This window comes from Balaenoptera borealis (assembly GCF_965194805.1).
Source record: "Balaenoptera borealis genome assembly, chromosome: 10".
In the NCBI taxonomy this organism is placed as follows: Eukaryota; Metazoa; Chordata; class Mammalia; order Artiodactyla; family Balaenopteridae; genus Balaenoptera; species Balaenoptera borealis.
Window position 1 is genome coordinate 6,591,258 of NC_138874.1, and position 23,446 is coordinate 6,614,703.

At 41.9% G+C, this 23,446-nt stretch overlaps 1 protein-coding gene across 13 annotated transcripts in view; it reads right to left on the bottom strand.

Moving 5' to 3' along the window:
* CHRM3 (cholinergic receptor muscarinic 3) overlaps positions 1-23,446 on the bottom strand; it is a 534,793-nt gene that overhangs the window by 118,881 nt on the left and 392,466 nt on the right. For 5 of the 13 annotated variants that reach the window (XM_082407628.1, XM_082407625.1, XM_082407627.1 and 2 more), the window contains one exon: positions 19,227-19,328. The exons of the other annotated variants lie outside the window; for them this stretch is intronic. In XM_082407628.1, the coding sequence (XP_082263754.1) occupies positions 19,227-19,246 (20 nt within the window). In that variant the 5' untranslated portion in view covers positions 19,247-19,328. The remainder of the gene's footprint in view (positions 1-19,226; positions 19,329-23,446) is intronic. 13 annotated transcript variants of the gene reach the window in all.

Below are 23,446 nucleotides of genomic sequence, written 5' to 3' on the forward strand. Positions count from 1 at the left end.
TTTACCGTGGAAAGCACTTACGTCAGATGGGAGCTCTGCAGAAGACGGAACTGTTGAGTGGCACTTTCAAGGTGGTGAGAGTTTGAAAGCAGTACTCAGGGAGGGCACTTGGCCTATTAGTATTGTGCACAGAATAATCATAAACCTTGAGAAATGAGTGACGTGGGGGGTAAAGTGCGGGTGGGACAGTGTCTAGGCTAGAACATACAGTACTGGCCAGAATAAATGAGGAGAATGCCATGCAATTGATATAAAACATTAAACACCATGATTTTCATGTTTCTGCAAAGAAATCATGACAATGAGAAAGTGAGTTTCTTAGAACTGAAGAGCTATCCATTGGACTGTACGTCCCTTGAGGGCAGGTCTAGCCCACAACTGTGACCCAATGCCCAGCAAACAGTACTTGCACTGGCACCCAGGGGCACTCAGTAAACATCTGTCAAATACATGTATAAGTGATCTCCTCTAGGCACCTCACGCTCATACAACTGCAGAAGATGCTTGCTGCTGATGAAGATGGGCTAAAAGAGAATGCTGTTGTTGCTGGGTTTATCTGGAGGAATTAGGGCTGACTGGCATAGCTCTAAGAAATAACAAAGGTATTGGATCTGAAACATATTAAGAAGGAAGAATCTGTGAGACAAAAATGCTAGAACTCTTTGGCTAGGATTTTGTTTATATCTATTGTCAACACCCAAATGTGTTAGTTTGTTCTAAGTTACTTTAACTTTCTGTAACCAATGGGTATTTTAACAAGGTGTTAATTTCTTTCCCTCTGCCCTGAGTGTGTTCTCAATCACTACCTTTTGCAAGGCTCGCCTGTAGTCAATATTTTCTTATAAAGATACTTGTCATCCTAAAGGATACAGAAGCAGAAACAGACTCACAGACTTAGAGAACAAACTTATGGTTACCAAAAGGGAAAGGGGTTGGGGAGGGATAAATTAGGAGTTTGGGATTAGCAGATACAAACTACTATGTATAAAATAGATAAGATAAACAACAAGGTCCTACTGTATAACACAGGAAACTATATTCAATATCCTGTAATAACCATAATGGAAAAGAATATGAAAAAATAATTTTATATATATATATATATTTGAATCACTTTGCTGTACACCTGAAACTAACACAACATTGTAAATCACCTATACTTCAATTAAAAAAAAAAAGGAACACAAACATGATTCTAATTAATGGATATGCTTATTTTGTTATATTAGACTAGTCTATCTTTACTTCCTCCAGGGTGGAAAAAAAAAAGAAACAATGCATTCATTAATTATCTTCTGTTTATGCACAAACAGTAGAGGTTTTATTTTTTTCCCCTAAATGTGATTACATGCCAGCAATAAATGGATGTGACTGGCACTGCACTAGAATTGAATACTGGGATTTGATGGTTTTACGTGTTAAGCCAGGGAAGAAAATTTAGTCTACACTTCCATGTTGGAAACGCCCTGGCTGAAGGCACTGAGCCCACCTTGTGTATTCTTGGGTCCTAAATGGAACATGATAAATATGTTTGCTGACTGTTTCTAGCACATATCATCCTCAACATGGTGTTATTGGTAATGAAATTATAAGGTTTTCCAATCCTAGACTCAGGATATAAAACAAATGTTTTACAGACTTGAGGTTGCCAAGGGGGAGAGGGGTGGGGGAGGGATGGGCTGGGAGTTTGGGATTAGCAGATGCAAACTAGTATATATGAAATGGATAAAAAATAAGGCCCTACTGTAGAGCACAGGGAACTATATTCAATATCTTATAATAAACTATAATGGAAAAGAATATGAAGAGGAATATATACATGTATAACTGAATCACTTTGCTGTACAGCAGAAATCAATACAACATGGTAAATCAACTATACTTCAATAAAATATATTTAAAAAAAACAGATGTTGGGCTTCCCTGGTGGCGCAGCAGTTGAGAATCTGCCTGCCAATGCAGGGGACACGGGTTCGTGCCCCGGTCTGGGAAGATCCCACATGCCACAGAGCAACTAGGCCCATGAGCCACAACTACTGAGCCTGTGCGTCTGGAGCCTGTGCTCCGCAACAAGAGAGGCCGCGATAGTGAGAGGCCCGCGCACCGCGACGAAGAGTGGCCCCCGCTTGCCGCAACTAGAGAAAGCCCTCATACAGAAACGAAGACCCAACACAGCCATAAATAAATAAATAAATAAATAAATAAATAAATATAAAAGCGATTTAAGAGGCATGTGAATCAATAAAAAAAAAAGAAAAAAATGTAAAAAAAAAAAACAAACCGGATGTTTTAGACTATAAAGATCAAAGATAGTTAATAAATATGTCATGAGAAACTGCAGTGAAACGAGGCATTGCCAGCGTGGGCTGGAGGCACCAACCCTGGCCTGGCCTTCTGTGTCTGGGTAGCAGACAGCCACGCACATGCCGAGGAGGCACCAGCCCAGGCACACAGGGGCCCCTCCAGCTACTCTCAACATTTATTATTCGGGAGCTGTGTTCTTTAGGTGTTTGTGAAAGGTCAGCGTCTAATCTGGTTCCGCCCACAGCTGCACAGTTATAGTTTCCTTCACCGCATTTGCCCTCTCTTAGTATCATTTGACATTCTCTCTGCTTGGCAGTTTTCTCTTTAATTCCTTTTGGAAAACTATTTTTTCCCTAGTTTGTCATTTTACTTAAAAAATGTGTTCTGGAGTTGTCTGCTTTTTCTGTCTTTCCTATTTGAAACATCTCCCATAAACCGCTTACTTAAGAGAAAAATAATTCATTTTATCAGCATCATAAACTGATAACTGTTTTTTGAACGGTTTCTTAAAGATGACCCGGACTCATTAGTAAGTTATTTCATGGGGAGTGTTTTGAGCAATCAATTATATTCTCTTGACGATACTGACTTGAGGCTGAGAGGGAAGGGAGCAGGAACAAAGGCATAATGGTCCACTTGCTGGATACACAGAATACACAGAAGTGAGCGAAAGCCAGGCTCTGCCTTGGGCACCACATAAGTGGCCTTCCTGGAACAAGGCTAGGGGAATTTGTCATCAACTGCTTGTCAACTTTCTTGGGAGCATTAGCTATCATCCTGCTTAAAGGGATCAGGCATGACCACGTGGTACCTGGAGGCCTTTTCTGGCTCTATTATTCCATAAGGCTGTTGGTTTTTACATTCCTAGCTTGAATGTCATTATGTCACCGATTCCAAGTCTCAGTTTCTGGAGGAGTATCACCTTATCTGTCTCCTTCATCAAGTTTTCTTAAAAATTAGAAAACATAATGTAGGACACAGTGCTTTGAAATTAGATTATGTATAATGACAATGATCCCACTTTGGCATAAATCTGTGATAAACTTTCCACCATTGGTTTGTAATATTTCACTCTCAAACTTCTGAGTACCTGACTGATCAATTCTTTCTGATATTAATTTCTCATCCTCCTCCTTATTATTATTATTGTTATTTTAATTATTATTTTTTTGAGACCAGAGTTCTAGTCTATTTCTTTGCCACTTTATAACTGTGGGGAAACTACAGCTGTTGGGTTTGGTTCTCCATGCATGTCCTTTTTTTCTTTTTCATTGATTTTTTTTTTTTTTTTTTTACTGTTTCATTGCTACTCTGGGTATCTATGTTACTTAGGTAATGATGCAAACAGTGCAAATTTCCTAGGCTCCTCAAAGGCACAACTTCATGAAAAACATTTCCACGTCTCATTTTTCAGCAATGGTGTTAGCATTCATAATACAAGTTTCACTCCTATTGATTATTTATACATATTTTTTTGCCTTGCACGTTAGGGTAAACGTGGGGATAGATAATAGGAATCTTTGCTTACTAAGGTTATATAATAATTAACTTAAGTATAAATATAAAGTTACCTTCCTGGATTGATATTGAAAAGCAGGATCTGGGTCTCAGTCTAACCTTTTTCTTCTGTGTTGGCAATTTTTCTAGTTCCAAAAGTTATTTGAAGAAGTACTCACTGAGTTTCTGGAGAATAACGATTCTTCAATATACTCACATTTCATGCTGGGTAAATTATCATCCCTGTACACCCACCTTTACATGTGTTAAATCAGATTCTGGTTAAACAAATGCACAGTCCCTGGAAAGTAGCAAAAAGCTTTTCTCCTGCAACTCCTGGTACTCAACTTAGTTATCCTTGTGTCAGTTTTCTATCCTGGTTTTACAAACACAAATACAAGTTATAAGACACTGTTTGGGAATCCCAGCATCAGAATTAAGTCATATGTATTGTTCATTGGTTATAAAAGAGCAATTATTATTATGATTATTATTTTAACTTCTTTATTGGAGTATAATTGCTTTACAATGGTGTGTTAGTTTCTGCTTTATAATCTTTGCTGGGACAAAGAGCAATTATTAATACTTAATTGTGTTGGTGATGGTGCCATAATTTTTGAACGACATTATAATTTAGTGGATTAGATTTCCATCCAGAAATACTTCCATGAATGTTTCTCCTCTATTACTTTTCGAATGTTCAAAGTGCAGTTTTAGAAAACTGTATTCTGATTTTGGAATTTAAAGATTCTGTTCTTAACCTTCAATAAAGCAGTTTCAAATCTGCCCCTTTTGCATGCCACAAGGAAGTGAGCCCTGGTGTGCATGTCGAGGGGTAATGTCTGGGAGACGGCACACGTAAGGCCTGGGGCCCATCCCCACCCCTCTGCCCTTCATCACTGCCACTCCCTTGGCTCCTGGCTCTTGGTTTCTACTTCCCACCCAGCACCAGGCAGTGCAGAATGGAAGTGAGTGTCATCAGAATGTGCACCAGAATCTGGGAATATCTTGATAACTGATGTGAGTGGAGAGTCGCTTCAAGACCAGCAAGGACTCAAAGTAAAGGAATCAGAGGGGCTCCATTGCCCTGTTTTCTTGGAGACAAATCAGATCGCTCCACATACTAAAGCAGATTAACTGGGGTAGAGGATGGGACATACTGTCGCTCTTTAGATCAAGCAGAGATCTGGGTGTGTGTGACTGATTACAGACCCTAACCACAGTATCACTGAAAGAGTTGGCCGACTTTATCCTACACGATGGACACACCATAAAGTAAATAAGGCGGCTTGAATTTTAACAACAGCTGAACTACAGATGCTTTCTTCTGATTTGGGATGACCACCTAACCTCTTAAGTCAGAACATGCAGCTCTTTCTGCTGTTCGCCTCCTTGGATGGTCTGGAGGCACATCATAAGATAGTAATAAGCCCACAGAAATCACCATGGGTTACGACGTTTCTAGTTTGCCTTCAGTTTAACGACGCAAGAGAACATAAGGAGAGAAAAGAAGAAATCTCATTCAATGCCTCTGTTGTGTGAGTCCCTAATGAACAATATACACATCTAGCTGTGGCCATTTTTAAATGGCTATAGCTTTAGTGTGAGATTGTTTAAAGAAATACATAATTGCCCCGAAAACGTAAAGCAGAAAAAGCACAATTTTTGGCCACTCGTTCTGCTGTCTCTCTTGAAGATCAGTGAGGCATCTTCCTATTTACTGTGCTGTAGAACTACTGGTTCTTCTGGGCTTGGGGATTCAAAAATGGATTATCTGAACGCCCTGGAGGTCTTGCCCACCTGATAAACATGGGGTGCGGCCTCGCCCGTGTCCTGGATGCCCTATGGGCACAGGGGCAGGTAGCTGTCTCTGGGGCAGCTCCTGAGACTGTGTCTATTTATTTATTTATTTATTTATGGCTGTGTTGGGTCCTCGCTTCCGTGCAAGGGCTTTCTCCAGTTGTGGCGAGCGGGGGCCACTCCTCATCGCAGTGCGCGGGCCTCTCACTGCCGCAGCCTCTCCCGTTGCAGAGCACAGGCTCCAGACGCGCAGGCTCAGCAGTTGTGGCTCACGGGCCCAGTTGCTCCGCGGCATGCGGGATCCCCCCAAACCAGGGCTCGAACCCGCGCCCCCTGCACCGGCAGGCAGACTCCCAACCACTGCGCCACCAGGGAAGCCCTGAGACTGTGTCTAGAAATGAACTGTGAAAAGGGTGGGGACCAGGGTCGGAGGGGAGTAGGGGACCCCAGATCAGTCACAGAGCCTCTTCATTTATGAGAACCAGAAGATGACTGGCAGGGCAAAACAGCTCTTAGACACCTCTAGCCTGCTCTGTACTTCAAGCTTTACTGTAAACAACACATTCACAGGATGATGGTGTTCTGATTTAGCAGCCTGACATATGTCAGAGCTCACGGTAACACGGCTTCAGTGAGATTTCTTCCATACACGTTTCTTCAATGAACATTTCAACACAGCAAATACTTCCCACAGTCATCTTAATGACTTTAATCTTCACACTTATCTTTTCTACAGGCTTTTGTACATGCATTTAACTTTCCAATCAACTTTCCCGATCCTTTAAATGAGTATATATGCAGCTCAATGCCTTTAACTATCTTTCTCAACACGGCCAGAAAATAGTAGAAAATTGAGGTCAAATGCAGGCTGAGCTCGGAAGGGACTGTAGATCCATCTGTTTGCTACTCTTCTCCCTCCGAAGGAACCACAGGTCCCAAGATGATAGCTGATTTCTAGAAATATTACAAATGTAACTGGAAAGTGTTGACCCAAACCCTTCCCATGCATATGATGAAGTAACTGACCACGTGCCTCTCAGAGGGGACCTAAGATGCACACCTGCAACTGTGGGATCCATGCCCACCAGCCTCCTTTATTCCAGGTGACACTGGTTGGAGGGCAGGGAGGGCAGATCTCCCACAGGGGCACTGCTACTCAGCTTGGCCGCGGGCTCCGGTCAGGCAGGTGCGCTGAGTGGTGGGTGGCAGAGAGGATGACTGACATCCCTACAACATGAGGTGCTCTCAGGAGCACAGAGGACCCTGGCCATTGGGAGTCTGGCCATAGGCATGATGCAGGACTGTGGCTCTCAGTCAACGGATTACATGTGAGGCAGGACTCTAGGACAAGAGGGACACATGCATTTGATTTAATAACTGGAAACCAAGGGGTTGCCAGGGGGTGGGAGGAGCACAGGAAGGGCGAGAGTGAATATCATTTACTATGATGTGTGCTATAAGCTGAAATGTGTATCCACGCTGCCCCCCATTCTTACATTGAAGCCCTAACCCCCAAAGGGACCATATTTGGAGACAGTACATTTATAGAGGTAATTAAAGTTAGATAAGGTCATAAGGGTAGGCCTCTAATCCAGAAGGGACACCAGGGATCTCTCTCTAGGCATGCGCAGAGGAAAGGGCAGTGAGGATATGAAGCGCAGGTAGCCACCTGCAAACCAGGAAGGGAGATCTCACCCGAGACCAACTCTGTTGGCATCTTGATTTTGAACTTGTCCTCCTGAGACATGTGAGAGAACACATGACTGCAGTCCAAGTCACCCAGTCTGTGGTGGCCATCAGAGGAGACAGAGACAGTGTGGCAGACACCGCAGGTACTATTAGTTCATTTAATTCTCAAAACCTCTGCGTGAAGCAGGCTTTATTATCTCCGTTTCATGCATGCAGAAACAGGCTCAGAAAAAGAAAGCCATGTCTCTAATGCTCCATGGCAAGTAAGTGTCTCTTGACATTTGAACAGGGAAGGGGCACGGGAACAGTGGAGCTCATTTTTTGACTGAATTGCAGTTCCCTGAGTCCGGAGAGGGGGGATCTCTTTATGATCTAAAGATCTGAGCTTAGAAGTCGGTGCGAGCTTGTGGAAGCCAGTGGGTGGAGTAGTGGGTTTGTTGGGGGTGAGGGTGGAGGTTGTGCATGTGAGTGCTTGTGTGTTTGGGGGAGGCATCAGCTGGGAGGAGGTGGGGGAAAGTTAAGGCAGAGGAAGCCAAAGGCAGTGCCCCCAGCAGCCCGTGGGAGGCTTCTACATGCCTCTGAAAGACTCTAGGTGGTCCCAAGGACCCAGGGGGAGCTCTGGCCCATGACGATTTCAGTGGGGCTGCATCCTATCTTGAAAATTTTGGCAGTTCTGGGGAGGGGACCATTAGAGAATATGACTCACATCGAACTGACTGAGAAACCCCTGTTAGGAAGGGGAAAGTAAGGAGATAAAGGCTGTTCTGCAAAGACTCAGGGAAGGAGACCTTGAACGAAGAGCTAGCCTGGATTTAAGTAGGTCTCCAGGATTGAACAGGGAGCTTCCGTGATGGGCATTCCTGGCTCCCTAGAGAGGGTCACGAGTGCAGCAAACTCTTAGGCGGCACTTTCTATGTCCAAGTATTCTGCAAAGCTTTTGGCATACATCACCTCATCTATCCTCACAAGTGCTTTTTGAAACCTGTACTAATATCCCTAAGTTTATAGATAAAGAAAGTGAGGCACAGAGAGGCTGGATGTTGTTTCTCAGGTCACACAGCCAGTAAAGGGGCCAAGGTTTGAGCCCAGGTGGACTCCCTCCCCTGTTCTTAACCACTAAATTCCACCTCCTGGTGACTTCCTGAAGAAATCCACCTTGCTCTGTACTTCCCGGACCAGGAGAGGGGCAGGCAGGCATGGCCAGCAAAGTTCCGAGCTTGGTATCAGAAAGGCTGACATTGACTCTTTTTCTTCCTCCACCTGTGTCTCAGTTTGCCTTCCTTCAAACAGTGTCATTCACTATAGATCTTACTTATAGACTCTCTGTGGGATTAGTGAGGGAATTCTTGGAAGTTATTAATAATTCTGCTCAGGAAAACAGGATTATGTGGATTAAAAAAAAAAAAGGAGCATTCCTGCTGGAGTAGTAAAGCAAGACTGTATTAGGAAAGACCATCTCTTTGAAGCAAGGCAAACACATTCCTTTAGCCTGAATCAGCCTCATGGGAATGGGTAGCAGCAGACATCAATCATGCTGAGGTGCAGCCTTTTCTGCCTTCTAGAAGCTTCTATGCAGCCCTGTGGCTCTGCCAGCTATGAGAGCATCCAGATGGCATCAACTGGTGGGTGAATCCTCTGGATATACAACACTGGGAGGAGAGTCTGAGGGGAGAAAGCTGACTAGAAGCCTGGCTTTGTTTTTTTTGTTGTTGTTGTCGTCATTTTTCTTTTCTTTTTTTTAAATTACTTAATTTATTTGTTTATTTTTGGCTGTGTTGGGTCTTCGTTGCTGCGCACGGGCTTCCTCTACTTGTGGCGAGTGGGGCCTACTCTTTGTTGTGGCGCGCAGGCTTCTCATTGCAGTGGCTTCTCTTGTTGTGGAGCATGGGCTCTAGGTGCATGGGCTTCAGTAGTTGTGGCGCACGGGCTTAGTTGCTCTGCGGCATGTGGGATCTTCCGGGACCAGGGCTCGAACCCGTGTTCCCTGCACTGGCAGGCGGATTCTTAACCACTGAGCCACAGGGAAGCCCCTTTTTTGTTGTTTTTGTTTGTCTGGTTCTTTCTTTTGGCTTCCTAAATGACTCTTAGCCAAAAAGAAAAAAAGGCCAACCAGAATGAAATGTATTGATGTCTGATGAACTGTAATGACCTACTGTCCAATTTGTCATTGAGATAAAAGTGCCACATTGATTTTGCTGAAGTGCTGTCACTACACATCATTCATCTGGAGAAGAGCCAATTAAGAGTGCAATTCAGAGATACATAAAACCCAGACCAAAGGTGTAGCAGGAGACCCAGGCAGCGTGTGCCTCAAGATCAAATACAGGTTTCAAGATGAAAATGTCTCCCTCCTCCTCCTGAAGTCAATTTACCTCTGTTCAATATTCAAATAACATTTTGTTTCACATTTGATTTAACTGCCTGTAAGTTGAGCTAGGCCTACCTGGTGGCAAATATTCTGGCATTTTCTTTATACTTGGGTCTACAAGCTCACTTCCTTCCACTTTTCAAATTAGTTTTTCTGAAAGATTTAAGCTTTCAGAAAGACTGTATTATATTATTGGGTTTAATTACTGTAAGTTTTGAAATAAGTACCATTTCAATGAAGATATGGACTTATGCATAGTATATGGAATCAGACAACAAGGCAGGAGGGCTCTTAGAATGTTTTAGACAAATCTCTTCATTTTACAAACAAAGAAACTTGCTTAAAAATGGAGGAAAAGGGACTTCCCTGCTGGCACAGAGGTTAAGAATCCGCCTGCCAATGCAGGGGACATGGGTTCGAGCCCTGGTCCGGGAAGATCCCACATGCCGTGGAGCAACTAAGCCCGTGTGTCACAACTACTGAGCCTGCACTCTAGAGCCCACGAGCCACAACTACTGAGCCCATGTGCCACAACTACTGAAGCCTACGTGCCTAGAGCCTGTGCTCTGCAACAAGATAAGCCACTGCAATGAGAAGCCTGCACACTGCAACTAAGAGTAGCCCCCGCTCGCTGCAACTACAGAAAAGCCTGCGCGCAGCAACGAAGACCCAATGCAGCCAAAAATAAAAATTAATTAATTAATTTAAAAAAAAAAAGAAATGGAAGAAAAAATTTCCACAAAACAAAGTGAGGAGAGTTGAAATGTAGTTCCAAGTCACATATTCCCTTGCCTGGGTGAGTCCTGAAAGTGAGTATGCTCTGATTTGCGATGACAGTACAGAGGACGGTATACATAAATTAACACAGCTACTTTCAATTTTATTCATGAACCCTTTTCTGTGGCCTTCGATTGGCAAAACTGACTTTATCTCTGCCTTCTGATAACATGATAAGGTGCTAAAATGTATAAAAGGGATCGATGGGTGGTTTGCCAGAGGAAAGAGAAAGAAAAGCAAGTACACAGTAACATGAAGGATCAAGAGGTTCAAAAAACTAAAAATAGAGTTGCCATATGATACAGCAATCCCACTTCTGGGCATATATCTGGACAAAATTATGATTTGAAAAGATACATGAACCCCTATGTTCACAGCACCACTATTTACAATAGCCAAGACATGGAAGCTACCTAAATGTCCATCGACAGATGAATAGATAAAGAAGATGTGGTAGGGACTTCCCTGATGGCACAGTGGTTAAGAATCCACCTGCCAATGCTGGGGACATGGGTTTGAGCCCTAGTCTGGGAAGATTCCACATGCCACGGAGCAACTAAGCCTGTGAGCCACAACTACTGAAGCCCCACGCCTAGAGTCTGTGATCCGCAATGGGAGAAGCCACCGCAATGAGAAGCCTGCACGCCGCAACAAAGAGCAGCCCCCGCTCGCCACAACTAGAGAAAGCCCGCATGCAGCAACAAAGACCCAATGCAGCCAAAAATAAATAAAATTTAAAAAAAAGAAGATGTGGTAAATACATACAATGGAATACTACTCAGCCATAAAAAAGAATGAAGTAATACCATTTGTAGCAACATGGATGGACCTAGACATGATCATACTGAGTCAAGTATCAATAAGTCAGAAAGAGAAAGACAAATACCATATGATATCACTTATATGTGGAATCTAAAATATGACACAAATGAACTTATCTACAAAACAGAAACAGACTTACAGACATAGAGAACAGACTTGTGGTTGCCAAGGGGGAGGGAGTTGGGGGAGGGATGGATTGGGAGTTTGGGATTAGCAGATACAAACTATTATATATAGAATGGTGGAGTTTGGGATTAGCAGATACAAACTATTATATATAGAATGGATAAACAACAAGATCCTACTGTATAGCACAGGGAACTACATTCGATATCCTGTGATAAACCATAATGGAAAAGAATGCGAAAAAGCATATATATATGTATAACTGAATCACTTTTGCTGTACAGCAGAAATTAACACAACATTGTAAATCAACTATACTTCAATAAAACAAAATAATAATAAAAAGAAAAGAATCAGGAGGAGCCAAAATCCTGTTCCTATCCCTGAGGCCGACTGAGTCACCCTCAGAAAGCACTTGCTGGGCTGAAACACAATGCCTCATTTATAGCACTTCTGCGTGCTGCCTTCTGTCGACCCTCTTTCTCCCAAGCTCAGCCACTCATCAGCGTGCCTCATCCCTGGGATGACAGAATCAGCATTACAGGCAATTTCACTGATATCCATAATGCTGAAGGTGCCAGCAGGTACACGTGGTAGTTACCACAGGTGAAAGGAAAACAGGTGCATTACCCCCCGGTTGGGGTTGGGAGAGGGAAAGGAAGTTTTGTGTGCCTCTGAAATTCACATTATATTTGTCTCCAGGCCCAGGCGGCTTTGATGTGACTCAAGACTATTTCTCTTATGAGTGACTAAGAGGAGAAGCAGCCAACACTGTAAAGCAGGGAAGGCTAAGTTTGCCGAGAAATAACATCAGATAAACTCTACGGTGCCTTGCTTAAATCCCATGCGCAAGACTTAGATAATCCATATGCATTTTGTGATACTGAGAGGGAGAGAGAGAGAAAGAGAAAGGGAGAGAGAATGAAAGAATGAGAGAAGGAATCAGAAAGAGAAAGAGAGAAAAAGAGTGAGAGACAGCGAGCGAGAGAGAGAAAGAAACCACATACTGAACTTCATTCTCACTTTGATATTTAACATTTGACTTCTAGACCATGAGCACCTAAAGTGATTATAATCTTTCATTTAAATTTGGATTTAAACAACCAAAAAAAAATCTCAAATTGGCCTTTTGAGATTATTTCATCCGTTTTTTTCCTAAGGCAAGTTAATAACTTTCACAGGATTATTGTGAAGCTGGGTGTGAATAAAAGCAAAGAACTCTGTCACTGGGAAAGCCATCCTACAACTCTATGTGTGAAAGTTGCCTTTACTTCACAGTGGAAAGAAGGCAGGTTTTAGAAGGAGATACATTGGTCTGTTACTCCACTACTTCCTAAAGAAGCTTCTGCAGAAAACTAGTTCCATGAAATTTTCTTTAAAAAAATGAATTTAGCTTTCCCAGCACCATTTATTGCAGACTGTCTTTCCCCCATTGTATATTCTTGACTCCTCTGTCATGGATTAATTGACCATGGGTGTGTGGGTGTATCTCTGGGCTTTCCATCCTGTTCCATTGATCTATATGTCTGTTTTTGTGCCAGTACCATACTGTCTTGACTACAGAGCTTTGTAGTATAGTCTGAAGCCAGGGAGCCTGATTCCTCCAGCTCCATTTCTTCTTTCTCAAGACTGCTTTGGCTATTCGAGGTCTTTTGTGTTTCCATACAAATTTAAAAATTATTACGCAGCCATAAAAAAGAATGAAATAATGCCATTTGCAGCAACATGGCTGGACCTGGAGATTATCATACTAAATGAAATAAGCCAGATAGAGAAAGACAAATATCATATGATACCACTTACATATGGAATCTAAAAAAAATGATACAAATGAACTTACAAAACAGAAACAGACCCAGAGACACAGAAAACAAACATATGTTTACCAAAGAGGAAAGAGGGGTAGTGTATATATATCCAAATCACTGTGCTGTACACCTGAAACACGACATTGTAAATCAACTACACTTCAATTAAAAAATGAATTTAGCAAAGGATGCCCACTATATTCTCTCGTTCAGAGATTCACAATACATATCAGTATACTAATGGTCCTAAGAAGTACCACCTACACTTAAAAAGGTGGGGTGGGCGGTGTGAGAAAAAAATCTAACTTAGACTAACCAGAATTTCAAACACTTCTTTGATCAAGAAACCTTTTCTCCATGAACTAATTTTGGCAAATATTCACTTTCTCAACTGCTTCAGCAAACAGCTTATCTCCTACTTCCCAGTCTTATTCCAAATGGAGGGGAAGGCACTGAGAAATCCCAACCAAATGAAGTAATGGCAGCATAGCAGTTAAGTCCCCAAGGTCACATAGGTGGGAAATGCAAAAGGACTTGATGCATGTGAAATGTTTAACAACATATTCTATAGTTTCTGGGAAGCCCTACCACGTACATCTTATAAGTAAACACATACATGTTTATGGGAATATTCTCCGTTTGGTAGGGGAGATTCAAACAAGTGGTTAAGGGAATTCCCCCAAGTTTCACCATCAGTTCTGGGAATGTCTCAATGAGACCCAGGCTCCGTTGCTCAGCGATCACCAACACCACTGGATAGGACCTCCCACCTCACTGCTGGAGAGTCATCATAATGGCAGGACCAGATCATCTTTCCTCTAAGAGAAGTGATGTTTTCTACCAGATACTAGATTATAGCAAAAGACTCCAAGGGGACAAAAATCCTTCCCCAGGATGGTGGCAATCAGCCAGTTCATGCATGATTGAAATGAAACCAAGCTTTGCTTCTGGTGTTGATCCCAGGATCTCTGCTGCTGAGTTGGCAGCCATGGTTTCAGGTTCACACATGAATCCTAGGTGTACTCTCTACACGATTGATATCCAAAGGTCTAAGAAATGGACTGAAAAATAGTAAATAGATACAACTGCAAAGAGACTAGTATTACTATAAAACTTGTCCATAAATTTTCTTAGTATAAATCATGAATTTTAAAAGAGTATTTAAAATAAGTAGACTTAAAGGGCTTACATGGGGAACCCACTATAGTTTCTATCCCCACTGTATCTTATATGTCTCGCTTTCCTATAACTGTAACTTGTGTTGTTAGTTTTGCAGGGTAGAGACAATACTTTTTATTTTTTGGACTCCACCTGACATATATCAGGCTCTTGATATATTTTATCAAATAAGTGAATGAATGTATAAATGAAGGTGGCTTAAAAAGTCATTGAATCCACATTCTGTGCCTTGTACTTCATTCCATGCTGCTCACTTGCAAAATTTATCCGTTGGTCACTGAATAGCTTTACCTTCTATTCATTTTGGTTGCCTCCTCACCTGCGATACTTTTTGATGCTATAAATTCTGTTTCTTTTATCATGTTTTTTAATTGGGTTTAAAACATCCTTAAAGTGTGATTAAAATAACATGGAACAGTTCCTTCTCCCTCTTGAAATTTCTCCTGGAGTGACTATGACATTAAATGCCTGATAACCATGTAAAAGATGCAAAGCATGACTCAACATGCAGGTCTCATTCTCTTGTATCCTTTCCTAACTTCTAAAGGTTAGGAAGCCAACGGAACTAACACATGCCTTATAGACTTTGGTTTATGTATCCTCGTTCTATTTCGGTAAACTGTGCTAGTGAAATCAAGGTATCAAAAATGTCAGATCGTGTCAAAAGAATCTGAGAATAGCTTTCTTTGGCTGAAGCAAAGGAGGTGACAGGAGATCAGGGGAGAAAATCTGTGGTTAGGGGAGGGCCAAGCTGCAGCAACCAGAGTGAGGAGGCTGAGGCTAATGGGAAGGGCTTTAGGAAACAGCCAGAAGATTTCAGTGCCAGAGTGACCAGATCAAAGCGGCTGGCAAAGAAGATAATTTTCACAGTGGTCTTGGATGGCCTGAATGCGAGACAATAGGTCCTGTGGTCAGCGTGCTATCACTTGCCAGATGAGCGGCCACAGCATAATTGCTAAAATAAATCTAATCACAGACGACCTGGGAAACACAAAAGGCAGAGCCTTACAGTTCACAGACAGAGCATTCTCAGTGATACCCTGAAATGTTATCCAGACTTGGCAATCAGGATGGCTTTTACCAACAAAGTCGAATCATGGGCAAGTGCAAATCCATAAACTGTGTCTTGCTTTAAAAGAGAGGAGACGCTTTAAAAATTCACACATATATATTGAGTATGCTTATGCCCCGGATATGTAAGATATCAAGGTTGCCCTATGCTCTTAGAAGTAAAACTTAGGATGATTCTAAGGATATCTTGGAAACCATGGCTCAGTTAGATCCACACACAGGTACAGGTACTCAGCAGTGAATTTTACACTTACAGATGGCCATTTTCAGAAATGCTACCAGGGCAATATTACAACGTATGAAAGGTGAAATGAGGACAACTATTTTCCTTAGCCTCAAAGGGCTGATAAGCAGGTGGCAGTGTTTAATCACAACTTGGTAGTCCAGCCCCATTTGTTAGCTCTTACTAGCAAATGATCAACGTGTCTTTGGACTTGGCCAAGGACACACTACTGATAATTGCAAGTACTCTCTGAAATTTAACATTTATCACTTGGCCCTCTATGATAGGCTACTGGGAAACAAAACTTCCAATCAATTCCAGGAAAATAACATTTGAAGTACGTGGCACAGGTTTAAATTCTGGGATCCTAAGCACATAATTTGGAAATCCTCCCCCTTCCCAGTCCTTCAGGTGCATTCCCCTTGAAGATCTTGGGATGTGTTCCCCTGGCAGGGCCTTCTTTTGATCTCACAGGAGGAAGTCGACATTTCCCAGGGCTAGCCTAGCTTTCCTCTGGAATACCAGCGGCGCGGTCCCCAGGGCCATGGGGAAGCGGGCTGTGACTTGGTCCCCAGGTGTCTGTGGGCTCTTCATCAGAGCTTCAGCAGGACAGCCAAGTGGGCCCTCAAGTTCTCCGGCATCCCTTTCATAGCCTGGGAATGCAAAGCAGCACAGATCCCTTTTTGGTGAGGATTACCTCACAGCTGGCATTTCACCCCAGCCCCAGGGATTGCAAAAGGATATTTGGAAGAACAGTCATTGCATTCTGACAGCGGAAGCACACAGATCATCTCGGGTCCCCTAAGCTTGGCCCACGCTGATAAACACAACGCTAACGGTGGTCACATTCCACACGTGGGCCTCCTGAGAATGCACTGCATCTCAAGGCAGAGGAGGAACCTTTGCGAGTCCCGAGATTGAAAATCCCGAGATTGAAAACTGCAATGGCCACAAATACCCGCTCCTCCTTGGCTGAGCAGACGCTGCCTTGGCCTTTCCTGAGTTTGTCTACCGCCTATGTGGAGAAGTGTGTGGCTTCCTTATCTTCTCATGTGGCAAATCAACTCAGCTGAAAGGGCAAAAGGAGGCTTTGCTGAAGCAAAAAGGAAAAACAACAAGCGGGCCCAAGATGTACTCCTGGGAAGGGACAGTGTTGGGGGAGGGACGGGACAAAGTGGGGGGGGTTCACACTGGCTTCCGAGCTGAAATCTTTTGGGTTCAAAAGCTGATCTTTCTAAGCCATTTGGAGAAAAAAAATAGACTTCAGAGTCACAGACCCCTGGTTCCGACTTCCTTATTTCCTCCTTTTGTAAAGATTAACGTGCAATGCTTCACTGGTAGCTTGTCAAGATACTACTGATAGGAAAAGACAGTATTATAAATAAGCCTTTTCAATAACTGCCTGTCCACTGCATCAACACGAGCAGTCATCTGTGTTGGGTTTTATAGAAGAGCTGATTAATTCTTTTTAGTCTATTTCTAGGAAATGCAAATACTTTAGGCAATTGTCTGAAAGGCTTATACAGAGTTTATGTACAGTTAAAGGTTATGAAGAAAATCAGTGGTTCGCCCTGATTCTTTCTTCATGATCCATTTTGAGTTTTAGGAAACAGAAGGGGTGACAGTCTTGTCACACTTGATTAATCAGCCCTATGGACACAGCAAAGATTATCACCAGGCCCTTTCCAGGTGACAAGTAACAGACTTTTTTATCCTCCAGATTTGATATATCATTAGACCTAGAAAAGATCACCTGTATAAGAGTGAAAATAGTTCACATAGCATGTAATAAAGGTAGCATGAGGTTGTCTCCTTACCCATAGCACGATTCTAGGGCAAACTCTATTTGTCTCCCTTTTTTTGAATGCCCAACATGAATTCCCACCTTCTCTGGTGCAGATTAATCCTGCCCATAAAATAACCTAGCATTCTATTGAGTGATCAGGGCTGTAATGATTTACCTTGCCTGACGGTCACACAAAGGGAGAGACACAAAATAGACTTGCAATTCCTTTTTGCTCATGTGATTTCAGCTATGACTTGTCAAGATGTGTGCATACATTCTGTAAGGCTGTCTTTATCGAACTCCCATGCAGTAAATACTTCAGAGGAGCTTGGCTGCAACTGGACTTTGGGGCTATTCAGATCTGGGTCAAAATAACCAGTGTCTTGAGAAAGACAAATATCATATGATCCCGTTTATATGTGGAATCTAAAAAAATGGTACAACTGAACTTATCTACAAAAAAGAAGTAGAGCTACAGATGTAGAAAACAAACTTATGGCTACCAGGGGGTAATGGGGGGGGGGATAAATTGGGAGATTGGGATTGACATATACACATTACTATATATAAAACAGATAACTAATAAGGACCTACTGTATAGCACAGGGAACTCTACTCAATACTGTGTAATGGCCTATATGAGAAAAGAATCTAAAAAAGAGTGGACATATGAATAAGTGATTCACTTTGCTGTACACCTGAAACGAACACAATACTGTAAATCAACTATACTCCAATAAAAATTAAAAACAAAAGAAAAAATCCCCCAAAACTCCAAAATAACCAGTGTCTCAAAATGAAGTTTACTGACAAAGAATTCAAATAAATTTTGGAATAGTTCTCTTTAAAAACATCTTCATTTTAAAATAAATGTAATGCATAGTCATTGTGGAACAGCTTGAAAAGAGAGCAAAGAAAAGAATAAATGAGATCATAATCTCTCATGATGCAGCCATCAAGCAGCGACTACTTTAATTATCCTGGTGTATTTCAGCATTTAGGGATATATGTGTATAAAGCAAAAAACTTGATTATGTGTATTTCCAATGTCTTACAGCAAATTTGCCTCTGTTACACGTACTAAAAGGAATAAATTAGAGTTTTTATTTGGTGAAGCTGATGAGTTAAAATACAACAGGGCACGTAAAGATCAAAGAGGAAGTGAGGAAAGCCAGAAAACATTTCACTTAAATATTTGAATGCCATGCATGATTACTAAGCCAAAGAAAAACTATTTATCTGGCCTGAAGAATGTTATTTAAATCCCAGGCTCATTCATGCTAAACAGAGGCAACATTTTCCATTCACTTCTCCAAGGCTTTTCTTCTCCTGGAAGAGACTCCTTTTTCTCCCCCTCTAGCATTCCTATTTATGGGCTTAATGCCCACAATTGAGAAGGAGAAGTTTAGAAGGTATTCACTGCCAAAATGATGATATTTAAATGGTAGGACAATTTTTAACAAGGTGATTTTTTTTAGGGTGTGCCAACCTATAAACATTATTCTTGCCATAAAACTCTAAACTAAAACCCACTAATAAAAAGGCCAGAAGAATAATTATTTACAACGAGGTATTAGGGAGTTGGAGCTACTTTTCTTTCTCTAAAGAACAAAAAGGAACTACATTTTTAAAGATTAAAAAGGTCACATGATCTTCTACCGAAATAAGACTTTTGCTTCTTTTCTTATATTTTCATTGTGTTAGCAACTAAAACCTGCAGATGGATGTGTTAGTCAAATCCTGAGACTTTGCTAGACACAGTCATCTAATACTAACCTCAAATAAAGAAACTGCATTAATGGGAATTTTCATTATCATCACCATCAAAAGTCATGTGGAGCCACAGCCATTTGGAATATTCTCTGACCAGGGAGCAGCCTATGAGAGATGACAGAATACATGCTTCTTTCTGGTTCTTCCTTGGACTATTATCTTCACATCTTGAAAGATAACGGAAGTACATTTAATATTTCTAGACACCTTGTATATCTAGCTTTTCTTTCAGCGATTAACTTTCCTTGCCAAAATTGCCTAGTCTGCTTACAGATATAGAGAACAAACTAGTGGTTGGTTACCAGTGGGGAGACAGGCAAGATAGGGGTAGGGGATTAAAGAGGTACAAACTACTGTGTATAAAATAAATAGGCTACAAGGATATATTATATAGCACAGGGAATCTAGCCAATATTTTATAATAACTTTAAATTGAGCATAAGCTATAAAAATATTGAATCATTATGTTGTACACCGGAAACTAACATAAAATTGTAAATCAACTATACTTCAAGTTAAAACCAACCAACCAACCAACCAAAAGAACCCCTGCCTATTCTGAACCACGAAAAGAAAGTTAAAATTTGTCTAATTTTTTTAGAAGTGGAAATAGCATGCAGCTATGTATTTGTTTTCTATGATATATGTGAACACAGTAATGGCCCATTTCTCAGAGGAAGCCTGGCCCTATGGCGTGTGGGCACACTCAAGGTCATGTGACCTGCAACGCTGCATGCCCTTACTTTGTAGGCCTGATGCATCTGGCCCACTAATTCACTTACTGCTGTCAGCTTAATTCCTGCAGTCAATCCTATTTTCTTGCTAAGCATGCCCACTTACTCCTGATGAACTCAACAATTATAATCTCTGGAGGCCCACAGATGTGTATGTGGGGTGTAACTCCAACCCATACTGCAGGGCCCTGCTTAACACCTGTGCACAAGTGTTTTTTTTTTTTTTTTTTTTTTAAGTGAATGAGGCCAAGGCCATTTTAAGCAAGCAGTCAGGCCACTGGAAGAGCAGAAGTTCTGAGATCTGAGATTTTCTTTCAGGTCTCTTATTCATTAGATGGCTGCTCGAAGCTGGGCAAAAGCTGCTAACTGAATTGGAGGCTGGCAGCCGAGGGCTCGTTCCATCCCAGAACCTCTCCCAGGAACCTGCAGACAGGAGCAGGGTAGGGGCTTTATGTGGGGCTGTGACAAAGGTGTCTGGGCAGGCTGGATTCCTTGATATCTTGGCCCAAGGAATCAAAAGCTTTCAAAATACAAAACAAACTCAGGAGAGATCCTGTTTTTTAAAAAAACGTAGTACTGAAATACCATTTATTAAGACGCTGGAAAAAAACATTGGAAGCAAACCTCTTTAGAATTAACCAGTAAGGGAAATCACGTGCTTTGAAGTTAGTATAGTAAATAATAATAAAAATGATGATGCTAATTATTCCCTTCCTTGGAGAGTGTTTTACATTTCACAAAGCATTTTAAAGTACCCTAGTTCGTTTAGCTCTTACAATAATAGGACAGGATATATGGCACTAGTATTCCCATTATTCAAAACATGTAACAGATCTCAATATATGTATGAAGTGATAGGAGTGATGGGGCTTGGACTCAAACCCAGGTGCTTTTTTTCCATTAATGCTTATCCTGCTTCATACCCCATTCCCCTCTTCCTTTTACCTAATGATTTCATGATGGATTTGGTGGTGATATTACAGATAGAGTGGAAGAGAGCCCAGAAAGGCACCTGGTCCTCACTAGTTGGGTTGGTACATCATGTGCATGCTGTACATTTTGACTGAAAACCAACCTTGTGAGTTTTTATACTTAGGTAAACCAATTTTACAGTTGCAAGATATATTTGCAGTTTTCTCCTCGGCAGGAAGAAATCTCCTTCAGTTTCATGGGAAAGGGGCGAGTGGGACCAAGATGAAATCCCACCACTTTGAGGCTCTGACTCCTCATCTCACCTTCCAACATGGCCCCAGATTCCTGGAGAGCTTAGCTGGAGCAGAGGCTTTAAAAGTATAGACAAGCCAGCTCTTAATTTTTTTTCTCTTTCAGCTGCTTCTGTGGTCCTTTCCTCTCCTCTTCCTCCTCCTGGTCCTCCACTATGTCTACCTATCATACCTCAATTTATGAATTTCTTAGGCTAAATATTCAGTATATAATTATTGATAGGTTTGCAGGAAAAGGAATTTATCTGCATCAATGGATACAGGTCAATGAATACCCTGAGTGAAAGGGTGTAGATATTTGTTCAAATTCACCTGAGGCCTATGAGTTATAGCTCATCATTAAGCAAGCTATGGCTTTTTTTTTTTGTACACCAGGAGTCAGATAAACTGCGCTGGACCAGCAGCTCTGCCAACTAATCACTGTTATGAACCTCATTGATTCTCATCAGTTAAAAGGGCATGATACCACCCTCTCATTTGCAGGGATTAATTGAGATGCCAAATGTGAAGTGTGTAGCCCAGTGTGTCCTGAAACACAGCAGCTTCAACATGCAATAATTACTACTCTCATCATTATGACTTACTTTAGGTCTAGAAGGGAAATAATGCAAGAGGGAAGGAACTGAGCAGAGGATGACTTTAGGATAGTGGAGGAACAGGAGATGGAAATGACTTAATAATCTTTGGGAAGAATGAGAAGAAATGAAATAGTAGAAATATTAGCACAAGGATATGATCAAGGAGAAGAGAAGAGTTTGCACAAGTCACAGCCAGAGAGAAATCAAGAGGAAAACATATGAGAGCAAAGTGACACAGAAAGAAAAAGGATCAATGTGAGCAGCTAGGGAAGAAGATTTTGAAGAATGATGGAGCTCTGTCTTCTGCTGCCTCCTCGGCCCCAGTTAGGAGGAAAGGACTGCAGTTCACTCAAGCTGAGTCATAGGATTTGGGGATGAACTTGCACATGCCCTGTGGACCACGTGATGTACAGGAACGATGCTGTGGGAGTCAGGGTCACCATCAGCCTGTTTCCCTTAGACACCTGACTGCAAAACAAACTCCCTTCAAAACAAAAGGCAGTTCTGATCGAAACGAGGATAAGACTTCCAGCAGTAAGAAGTGGTGGGGTAGCCCCTCTACCTGTGCCAAGTAGGAACAATGCAGCTCAAAGGCCCCTAACTTTGAGAATTTCCCAGGAGAGCATGTCAAACAGCAAACGCACAGGTCTTTACCACAGGACGAATAACTTCCCCATTGTGGTCCATTATGAATAAAGAAATGCAATGGATAACATGTGAGGATGCAATGGGATGGGATGGATCAAGTGAAAGAAAGTCAATTTCCCCTCATGGTTATGACATCTCGTTTTTCACTCCCGAGTTTTATTAAGCTTCTGCTTCATAATATGGTTCCTCTTTTCCTGTGCCATTGCCCTTGGAAATATCTCGAAAGACGGTCGATTTTGTAAAAGTACCTTCCATGGGTTTTCTCAGTAAAATCATAAAGCTGTCATCACCCAGGAGAGATAAATGTTCCCCGAGAAGGGGAAGGCCGCCTCTCTCCCATTAGCATAACGTCTACTGCTCTTGGAGAATATAAATCCTCTAATCATCATAGTTTAAAAAGTAAATTGGTTTGGTTGGCAAATCTGGCAAGTCTGACAATGGCAAGATACCAGTCTGTCTGCTGCTGTACCCAGGGCTACCACAGCAGAGTTAAATTCAGACAAATGCCATTGTGACTTAAGGCACTTACTGGGAGCTCCAATAGACGGCTCTGAAAGGGAGAGCTGGTGCCCTGCTTTTCTGCGTCACTTGATGAGAGGTCCGCTCTGCTTGGCAACGTGGTACATACCCTTAGCTGGCCCGCATCATTTAACTTGTTAACCATGATTACCTACCATATGCCTTTCAGATTTTATCTTAGCAGCTAACTAGAAAATTCATACTAAGAAAAAAAAGTTGATCTTTAAGAATTTAATCCATAATTAAATTTGACAGTGAAATGATCACAGTGAGGATGGGTAGAGAAACCGGTCACCTCTTGAAATTCAAAGCTCTGTGAATCGGCTCCAGTTGATAAAAAAGGAAAACATTTCCCAGGATTCTTGCCTAATGTGGTGATACACCATGCTCTCCGGGAAATGTACTGTATGGCAGGACAGGAATAAAGATGCAGACATAGAGAATGGACCTGAGGACACGGGGAGGGAGAAGGGTAAGCTGGGACGAAGTGAGAGAGTCGCATGGACATATATACAGTACCA